Here is a 10,391-nt window from a genome sequence, read left to right as displayed (position 1 = left end):
TTGAAGTTGTGGATTTCGAAGAGCAGAATGTTCTTGTTAAAACTCGTACAAAGTGTGAATTCAAAACGTGCATGGCAGAGTGTGAATATGTACGCAGTTTTTCTGTCGTTAAAAGCAATATCGCTGGTCAATTATCGTTTGAATTTGGAAGCAATGAGGTAATAAATATTTACGTCATGGAATTTGTATCTCTAATGGGACAGGAATGATCAACAAAAACAGGGTGCGGTAAGATCATGTACCTTGGATGCCTATCGTAATCCCAAGGCGAAAGTTTGGAAATTCATTATTGGTGGAACGTGAAGTGGATCGAGAGTAATGTAATTAAGCGTTAACTAATGAAGTAACATATTTATATCTGGTGGAGGAAACTGTAGAATATTCTAGTCTCTTTTGAATGAAATGTTCCTTCTTTTTAAGGTATAATGTTTTTTGGAAAATACAATAGGCCTAGCGTCATTCACAATAAAGTTTTTATGCAAATGGGCTATTCATCGATAATAAGGTAATAAACTAAATGGATTATTCTTCTATTATAAAGTTATAATCCAAATGGGTTTTTTATCATGATTACCAATTGTCTTGTTCGACAATACAAAACGAAAGTAATAATACTTAGGTATTTTGTTAATCGACTTTGTTTCTAAGGAATTTTTGTGCTAAGGCTTAGCTAAATCCGATTCAAGCAAAAGCGCTGATTACAAAGTGCCAAAATTAAATTACGAATTATGGTTTATCTCAGATAAATGTAATAATTGCTTCAAAAACATCGTTTTCACGTTCAAAACAATTAGGTATAAGATTTTGAGATTCATCGAAGAAAAACTGATTTTATTTCTGTTATAGATTTTAATGTCTTCGATGTTTTTATTGACTTTTTTTTAATTATTGGTTGTTAATAACTTAAGTTTAATACAGTTTTATAATTTACATTTTATTAAATCTAAATTGAGTTCAAATATTTATAGAAATGACCACACAGTGAAGTAAATGCATTTTATTTAATTTTATATTATTATTACCATACTATTTATGTATGTGTACATATTTATATTTATATAAATATATTATTTTTTACAAAATCTATTACATTGCCCAGAAAGCTTACGACATCTCTGAAAAACAAAATAATTCAAGAATTAGAAATAAATTAGTAAGAACAAGGGGAAATAACAGTGAGTTTCCATAAATTTAGATTAAACTCTGAATACAAATAGATTAATTTCGATACTATTTTAAAATTAACTTACAATTCAGTGATAATGAATAACATATAAAGAACCGATATCTAGTTTATTAGAGAGAAGGATAAGATGCCTAAGTATTCGCGCGCCATAGTCTCAGTCCCCCTTTCAAAATTCAAGGGGGGGGCGTAAAAGGAGGCCGGGCTATTTCGCTGCCTCTCCTCAGTCGGAAAATACAAGTAATTTTCGTTATCATTCGCGTCGCGCTGACGTGAGTTTTCAAGAACCAATGAGATGCATGCTGGTTGTAATTGAGAAGTGGGGATTAACTCCGGATCTACGTTTGGACTGGTGATAAAGCTAGAAAGGTGGCGAATTTATACCTTCTCCCTAGTAAACTTGATATTGCTTCTGAACATATATTACTTGGAAAGCTTGTCTGAATGATGCAGTCACTTGAGGATCTATCATATCAAAGTTTTTATTATATCCAAGGGCGCAAGATACTTTCTTCATGTAAACCTATTTAGTAAAGAATAACTATTTACTTCAAATATTAATAAAAAAAATAATAATAAAAACAAGTCATCGTTACTTACCTCATCTGTGTATGGTCCTTGCCTAACATAAGGACAGATCCTTTGAAAATTCTTTCCGGTTAATTGCGACGTCGCGGTACATCCGTAGGTCATCTCCTCGAATTTCTGTTACGTATAAATTGATATCAAAAATATTAGTTCATTTGTGAGGTGGTCCGAAAGTTCCAGTGACCATTAGGGTTTGGAAAAGGATGATAACACGAGTAGTAGGCCATAGAATTTACCCATAGTGCCCCGGTTTTTGGTTGGACATAAGCTACAGGTACCACCTGGTTATAGCGTCAGAAACGACTACTGACACTTGCCTATGAAACATTTCTACAGAGAGATGGCTGCACTCGCCGATTTCCAACCATGAAAAGCATGCTGGGAATTTTAAACAGCTACGTATGCTCCCCCTCCTCTCTCCTAAAACAAAGCTAGTCCAAGATTAAGCAGACGTCATTGCAAAATATATCTCTCGAATTCTCCATTACAACTTAAACTATAGACACTGAGAAAAAAGATTGTAATTTGCTTACCCCGTAATCTGAGAAATCTCTTACTAGAGGACCATCTAAATGCAAATCAGGATGTTCAGCGTATAAATTTAGAGCTTTTTCGTTTTCGGCCTTCGCTTTGACACTCATCTTATGGTGATTTTCCATGATCAGTTTCACGAGTTTTTTGACGCACGGACCATCCTGGTTCTCTCCGTCCTGAGTCGCGTCTAAATGAAAATAGAAGATGAAATCGTCGCGTTTAGGAATTAAATTAAAAAAATTCGCTTACCACAAACTTCTTTCACAAAATTAAAGGCGTCTTGATTGTCTTGCGGTGTACTTGCAAATACTATCAAGATGGTCGAGCTGAACATTAACCCGAGAACAAAATATTTTAGGGTCATTTTAGGAGTCAAAAATATTGGGGTTGAAGTTATGGGTTTCGAAGAGCAGAATGTGTTTGTTAAAACTCGTTTAAAGTTTGAATTCAAAACGTGGCAGAGTATGAGTATATCCGCAGTTTCTCTGTCGTTAAATGTAATATCGCTGGTCGATTACCGTTTGAATTTGAAAGTAGGAAGGTACAGAATATATTTTCAACATAGAATTTGCATCTCTAATGGGACGGGAATGATCACCAAAAACAGCACACGGTAAGATGTAACTAGAATGCCCTATCGTAATGCCAAGACGAAAGTGTACAAAGTTTTTTTATTAATTTAACGTGAAGTGGATCGTAGAGTTCCTCTATTGTAATGTACTTAAGAGTTAACTAATGATAAAAGACATTTAAGTCTGATGGAGTATACTGTAGAATATTCTAGCCTCTTTTGAATGAAATGTTCCTTCTTTTATCCTATGATATTCTGTGGGTCGAACAATAGAGTCATGAAGAATAAAGTTATAATGTAATGGCTTATTCATCGATAATAAGGTAATAAACAAAATGGATTATTCATCCATAATAATTTAATAATCCAAATGACTTATTCCTCCATAATAATTTAATAATTCAAATGGTTTTATTTATGGTTACCAATTGTCTTGTTCGACAACAAAAAACAAGGTTTTACATTGTATAAGGTAATGAGATAATTTCTTATATGTCTCTCATGAGTCATTCATATTGAAATAACTCAATAATTTATTTAAGAACTCCAATTTTATATTAATCTTTTAAACGATATGATAATGAGATGCGAGTCGATTTTTATGCAAAAAACTGTTATCTTCATTTTCTGATAATATTTTATGTAATACATATCTTTTCATTTTGCCCTTCGAATTAATCTTTTATCCTCGGAACCGAAAAGAATACTCTAACTGTAAATTTCTTTGTAAAACGAAACGGGTTTTTCTTCTGCTATGGATTTATTATTGACTTTTTTAAAATTATTGCTCGTTATTGCAGTTTTATTAGTTATTTACCGTTTAGCCGATGGCAAGTTTTCAAAATCGCAACCCGAGTATTTAAGTTGCGTAATTCAGTATTGGCCCCTTTTGGGACATTTAGCTATACTTTTGAATTATACGGTGCCGGACAATGTAGAAATTGCAATGCGTAAGTAACGCTTTTACGCATTTTAATGTTACACGAAATTTTAACCTTTTGAACTCCTTTTAGAATTTCAACAAATGATGTTCGGAATTCAACGCTTGTTCCCGAATCAACCTCTAATTAAACTGACGATGTCTGTATTTCCGTACACTTTATTAGTAAAAGCGGATGCAGCCGAAGTTTTACTGAGCAGTACGAAGGCAATCGCTAAATCCAAGGAATATGGTTACTTCGAATCGTGGTTGGGTTTGGGACTTCTCACGAGGTAATTGAAATTCATATCAAATTATTTTAGGCGTATTACAACAAGCCACGTTATTGTCTCAGTTCTGGGGCGAAATGGAAGAAACGCAGGAGAATGTTGACGCCCTCTTTTCATTTCCGAGTTCTAAACCAATTTCAATCAGTCTTCGACGAACATAGCCACACCCTTGTTGGTCATCTATTGAAGCAAGTTGATAAGGAATACGTCGATATTTTACATTTCGTCACCATGTGCACTATGGACGTCATATGCGGTAAGAATTATTGAAGAAGTAGTATAGATTATGCTTTTTAAAATATTGTTGCGTTTACAATCATAGAAACTGCTATGGGAGTTAATATCGAAAACCAAAATAACAGCGACTCTGCATACGTGAAAAACCTGCATCAGTAAATGATACATTTTATTGTAACATAGTAAAAATGCCAGTTTATTCTCTCTTGATAGCATGAGTAAAATTGCATTAGAGAGAACAATCAATGTGCATCATTGGAGTGACTTTACATTCAACCTGCTTCCAGCTGGTAAACTTTATAATAATTCATTGAAAAGGGTTCACGACTTTACTAAAAAGGTATGATGTTTTCCATTCCAATTTTCCAAGTTTTAACTCTTATACATTTTAGATCATAAAACGTCGCATCAATGAAAGGTTATCAAAATCAACTGAAGACAGTGTCGTGGACGTCGCAACTTCGGAAGATTTAAATGTTAAGAAAAGATTAGCTTTCTTGGACCTTCTTGTGGATGAACATTTTAAAAACCCCGATTTTACCGAAAGTGACATCCAAGAAGAAGTTGATACTTTCATGTTTGAAGTGAGTATTCTTTAGTGTCTTCCATAACTATTCGCACTGGTATTGAAGTACTCTTAAAACCTTTCAAAGGGCCACGATACAACGGCGGTTGGTTTAAGTTGGTGCATTTACTTATTGGGTCTTCATCCAGAAATCCAGGAACGCGCCTTCGAAGAAGTGAATCGCGTATTGGGTCAAGATAAACAAGTACGCGTCACAGAAAATGAGTTGAAAGAATTGAAATACCTCGAATGCGTCATCAAGGTAATGATTGTACTCAAAGATGTCGAAGTCGAAAAGGTATAGTTTCAAATTTGTGAATAATTTTTAGGAATCGCAAAGAATGTTTCCTTCTGTACCATTCATTGCTCGAAAACTTGAAGACGATTTACACATATGTAAAAATAACGAAAGTTAGAATCCTGATCAGAAAATCAACTTACTTTAGAATTTTTAGGCGGAAAATTGGTTCCAAAAGGCTCAACCTGTATTGTAGCAATCACGGTTATTCACAGAGACCCTGATTTGTATCCTGAACCTAATAAATTCGACCCTGATAGATTTACCATGGAAAACTCTATCGGTAGACACCCTTACGGATATATCCCATTCTCGGCTGGACCCAGAAACTGCATTGGTAATATTCAGAACAATTCTATCTATTAGGCCTAATTATACAAAAATGTTATCACAAATCCAGGTCAAAAATTTGCCCTGAATGAAGAGAAAACAATTATGGCTCATTTGATTCGTAACTTCACGTGGAAATCATTGGATCCCTTGGATAAAGTGAATTTTGCCTTCAATATGGTGTCGAGGCCAGTACCTGGACATAGAATTAAACTCTTTAAGCGCGATTAGTTTGTTTAAGGACATTTGTGAATTCCCATAATTAAATTATTAGTTATTTAATTAAAGAAACTAAATCGAAAATATCATTTACACCTTAAAGTCAGGTCTTTTAGTGTAAAATTATAAAATAAATAATCTGCCAATGAATTTAATTCAAACAGGGCTGTGTTAATAGTGCTTTTGGCTTGGAGTACCAAGAGACGGCAAGATAAGGTTGAACTCAAATACTCATGGAAGCTGATAAGGATGCAATAATTGAAAAGGTGTGTTCTCAGGGCCAATTTAATTGTGTGGAAAAGATAAAGAACATGTGTTCTATACAACATTCTTTTATGAACGTTATTGAAACATAAATGGGTTAAGTGTGCGTAAGATGGTAAATGAAGGTAATTCAAAGTGTTACTTCTACCAACTTAATTGTAGATTTCTTCTTCAATAACGTTCTGGTTATTGTTATTGATATTGTCTAATACCATACTAATACTTTCTTAACAAGATGAGCACGCTGTTATGTCTTACTCCACACGTTTAAGCAAGTCCTTGTTTTAGGGGTCAGTCAAAACCTCTGTAACTAAATGTTGTAGATACCATGTTCAATGATGCATTCCACTCAATTTGACCCTAAGACCAAACCTTTAACCTATGGTAGACTTATCAGAAGCACTCTGTGTATGATGGGCGGAATGTAAACTATAGTAAATTTTAAAACGTTCTGATAACATTAATTCAAATCGTTATTGTCTATATAGCCTTGACGTCACGTGTGTCTATCTCAAATGATAGCTGGCCATTTTATGGCCTACAGTCAATGACCTAGCTTTGAGGGTGGATTACGAACTGTACCAAACGAAACCTGAGATTTCAAGGTCATTTATATATATATATAAGTGATACAATTTGTGATTGCCATTAGTTGCAATCATTTCTGTGTGTAATGTTTCTTAATATCATTCTTAACTAATTACCGCAATATTATCCCAAACAAATTACCGCATTTTATACCTAACAAATTACCGCATTTTATACCTAACAAATTACCGCAGCATTATCCTTAACAAATTACCGTTATTTTTATCTTTAACCTAACAACATAATCTTGTCGAATACATTTTAAATTTATCTTTGTATTTTATATGGATTTATGAATATTTATAAGATAGATTACAGTCTGTTAAGGTCAAACTGAGATGTTACAATGAATACAATGTCTGAACACATCTATTTAGTAACTTATCTACCACTTTAGAAACACATCCTTCACTGACTCTAATTGATTAAACAATTTTCGATTGTAAAATCCGTTCTTAATTTTATTAAACGGTTTGCCACTCAAGGACATATTACAACAAGTTGGGTAAACCAAAATATTACCTCTCCGAGTCGAGGGGAGGAATACCTGCAAACGTAGTTACGCAATTATTGATAAGCACTTGTAGAAAGCCTTACACCAATCGGTAGTGTGTAGGGGTCTAAAATGGGAGATAAGGATAAGAACAGCCCAATTGCGTGAACCTTTGGTGGAAGGCCGGATATTTGTCGTAACCCTGGCCGATCGCTAGCTGCCTGTACCAAACGATGATAAGAGAGCAGGAGCCAATGTGACAGGCTGGTGTTCGTTTGGAACAAATTGAAGGCCAGTCAGTAGATGGTGGTGATGTTAGAATTGGTGTCTTTGTAGTATTGATGAAAGTCTAGATCACGGTGGTGTTGTTAGAAGTCAATAAGTCCGGATTGGTGTACAAAGGGTCCCCAGGGGTGGTACGACAGGCACACAGACAAAGACGTCGTGCACAGAGCTTCTCAGCGACATAAGTCACTCGGAGAGGTAAAAACTTTATCATAATGCTCTTTGGTAATATTTTTTTTATTTTGCTTCGAGATATTAATTTTATTTTATTCAATTTGGTTTTTATTGAAACTCGTCTTAGATATACTTAGATATCGATACTTCAGATAAAATTTGCTCCGTAATAGAAATTCATTTATTCTGGTTATGGATTTAAATTTATTCGATTTATTTTTGGCAATATTAAAAACATTAATTTTTATTATATCTGCAATATTTATATACCGGTTAATCGATGGAAAATCATCAAAAACGCGCCCTGAGTATTTAGGTTCTGCACTCCAATGTTGGCCCGTTTTGGGTCATTTTCCACAAATTTGGAATGAAGTGCCAGATAATATAGAAATATCAATTCGTAAGTTATTTTTTACGTAATGTAGCATAAGCCAATAATAACTACTTGTAAGTTAAAGCATAAGTTTATAAGATATGTTCCATAAGTATGACGACTCTACCTATACTTCGTAATGCAAGAGACTTAGAGCCCGAGCTAGTTCGAGAACGACAAGCGAGAATTGAAGTCCTACACTCGGTTAATTTTGCAGGACTTCCATCTCTTCCTATTTAGTCTGTACTAACCTCAACTACGTCACTTCATTCATGACAAGCTCTCAGTAACCAGTGACGAGCTTATGAAACATATCTTATGAACTTTAGGTTAAACATATATTATATTGGATCTCTTCTTTTCAGGATTTCAACAAGTGATATTTGGACTTCAACGCTTGTTCCCTGATAAATCTGTAGTAAAAGTGATGCTTTCTGTAGTTCCGTATGCTATAATTTTGAAAGCTGATGCGGCCGAAGTTCTACTGAGTAGTAACAAAGAAATTACGAAATCCGACGAATACACCTTCTTCGAATCGTGGTTGGGTTTGGGACTTCTCACAAGGTAATTACAATTATAATTACGAATTAGTTCAGATGTATAACCAACCACAAGTCACGTTTTTCCTTCAGTACTGGGGCGAAATGGAAGAAACGCAGGAGAATGTTAACGCCCTCATTTCATTTCCGAGTTCTAACCGAATTTCAATCGGTCATCAATGACCATAGCCACGCCCTAGTTGGTCATCTATCAAAACAAGTCGATAAGGAATGTATTGATATTTTACATTTCGTTACCATGTGCACACTTGACGTCATATGCGGTAAATGTGATTGAAAGAGTGTTAGGATTGTGCTGAAGTATTTTGAATTGAATTGCGTTTGTAGAAACTGCAATGGGAGTTAATATCGACGCGCAAACTAACAGCAACTCTCCCTACGTGCAAAGTCTGCATCAGTAAGTTGATGCATTTTAGTGTAACGTAGTTGAAATTCAAGTTTATTCCCTCTTGATAGCATGAGTAAAATTGTCATCGAAAGAACAATCACATTGCATCACTGGAACGACTTCATATTCAACCGGCTTCCAGCTGGTAAACTTTATAAAACTTCCTTGAAAATAGTCCACGACTTTACAAAAAAGGTACGATGTTTTTGGTTAAAATTTTCCAAGGTTTAATGCTAATTATTTAGATCATAAGACGTCGCATCAATGAAAGATTATCAAAATCACCAGAAGACAGTGTCGCAGACGTTGGAACTTGCGAAGATTTGAATGTTAAGAAAAGATTAGCTTTCTTGGACCTTCTTGTAGATGAACATTTCAAAAACACGAGTTTTACCGAAAGTGACATTCAAGAAGAAGTCGATACTTTCATGTTTGAAGTGAGTATTCTATAATGTCTTTCATAAATGATAGCTCTGGTATTGAAGTACTTTTAAACATTTGTGAAAGGGCCACGATACAACGGCGGTTGGTTTAAGTTGGTGCATTTACTTATTGGGTCTTCATCCAGACATCCAGGAACGCGCCTACAACGAAGTCACTCGCGTATTGGGTCAAGATAAACAAGTTCGCGTCTCAGAAAATGAGTTGAAAGAGTTGAAATACCTCGAATGCGTCATCAAGGTAATGTATTAGTACTTGATAGTTTGAAAGTAGGTCTCAAATTTGTGAATAATTTGTAGGAATCGCAAAGAATGTTTCCTTCTGTACCATTCATTGGTCGAAAACTAGAAGAGGATTTAAACATATGTAAAATGCACAAGTATTTAACTACTCATAAGTGTGAAACGTGTTTCACGATGTTGTTCACACAAGTTCCAATAAGTTCCTTAAAAACCAGCAAGTGAACTCAGAACTCGTCTTCCTGAAAGGGACTGATTCCTCTCCTATACTTATGAGTAGCTCTGTTGCTTATCATGCGCAAAACTGAACTTTATAACAGCGATCTATTTTTGAAATTAGGCGGAAGTCTGGTTCCCAAAGGCACCAACTGTTTCGTAGCCATTGCAGTCATTCACAGAGACCCTGATTTGTACCCTGAACCTAATAAATTCGACCCTGATAGATTTACCATCGAAAACACTTCCGGTAGACACCCTTACGGATATATCCCATTCTCGGCTGGACCCAGAAACTGCATTGGTAATATTGAAGACAATACTATCTATTAAATATATGCCTACTGAACATTATCACAAATCCAGGTCAAAAATTTGCCCTTAACGAAGAGAAAACAATTATGGCTCATTTGATTCGCAACTTCACTTGGAAATCATTGGATCCCTTGGATAAAGTGAATTTTGCTATTAATATGGTGTCGAGGCCAGTACCTGGACATAGAATTAAACTATTTAAACGCGATTAGTGTAATTTATTGTAGGTTATTATAATTTAAAGAGTTTAAATTAAATTAAATTACAAACTAAGCTTTATTTCTGAAAATGATAAAAGTACAAGTACATGAAAATCATCGT

General features: G+C 34.7%; 2 protein-coding genes across 2 annotated transcripts; both read left to right on the top strand.

The window, feature by feature from the left end:
* Positions 1–1,087: 1,087 nt before the first annotated feature.
* Positions 1,088–7,034, top strand: LOC149654543 (cytochrome P450 4V2-like). The gene is made up of 11 exons (XM_089846117.1): positions 1,088–2,918; positions 2,996–3,826; positions 3,890–4,088; positions 4,151–4,341; positions 4,408–4,477; positions 4,536–4,662; positions 4,715–4,906; positions 4,976–5,149; positions 5,217–5,283; positions 5,343–5,522; positions 5,586–7,034. The coding sequence occupies exons 2-11, from the start codon at positions 3,631–3,633 to the stop codon at positions 5,744–5,746; spliced, it is 1,557 nt and encodes a 518-aa protein (XP_089702243.1). The 5' UTR covers positions 1,088–2,918; positions 2,996–3,630; the 3' UTR covers positions 5,747–7,034.
* LOC149654542 (cytochrome P450 4V2-like) lies at positions 6,111–10,282 on the top strand. The gene is made up of 11 exons (XM_089845268.1): positions 6,111–6,123; positions 8,277–8,475; positions 8,544–8,740; positions 8,814–8,868; positions 8,928–9,054; positions 9,105–9,296; positions 9,367–9,540; positions 9,600–9,756; positions 9,789–9,815; positions 9,880–10,059; positions 10,122–10,282. Exons 1-11 carry the CDS (start codon positions 6,111–6,113, stop codon positions 10,280–10,282), a joined length of 1,482 nt encoding a protein of 493 aa, XP_089701394.1.
* The last annotated feature ends 109 nt before the right edge of the window (positions 10,283–10,391 follow it).

This window comes from Phalangium opilio, unplaced genomic scaffold, assembly GCF_054372755.1.
Source record: "Phalangium opilio isolate 3A_F unplaced genomic scaffold, DU_Popi_V2 ptg000079l_1, whole genome shotgun sequence".
Lineage (NCBI taxonomy): Eukaryota > Metazoa > Arthropoda > Arachnida > Opiliones > Phalangiidae > Phalangium > Phalangium opilio.
The sequence above is the reverse complement of the archived record's forward strand: the minus strand, read 5'-3'. Positions and strand labels throughout refer to the sequence as shown.

Bases quoted from the DNA above. Each gene is read 5' to 3' on its own strand.
- LOC149654543 (XM_089846117.1), top strand. From the start codon at position 3,631: ATGGATTTATTATTGACTTTTTTAAAATTATTGCTCGTTATTGCAGTT. The intron at 3,827-3,889 runs GTAAGTAACGCT...AACTCCTTTTAG, and splicing joins CAATGTAGAAATTGCAATGC to AATTTCAACAAATGATGTTC. The intron at 4,478-4,535 runs GTAAATGATACA...CTCTCTTGATAG, and splicing joins TACGTGAAAAACCTGCATCA to CATGAGTAAAATTGCATTAG.
- LOC149654542 (XM_089845268.1), top strand. The intron at 9,055-9,104 runs GTACGATGTTTT...CTAATTATTTAG, and splicing joins TCCACGACTTTACAAAAAAG to ATCATAAGACGTCGCATCAA. The intron at 9,816-9,879 runs GTAGCTCTGTTG...TTTTGAAATTAG, and splicing joins TTCCTCTCCTATACTTATGA to GCGGAAGTCTGGTTCCCAAA.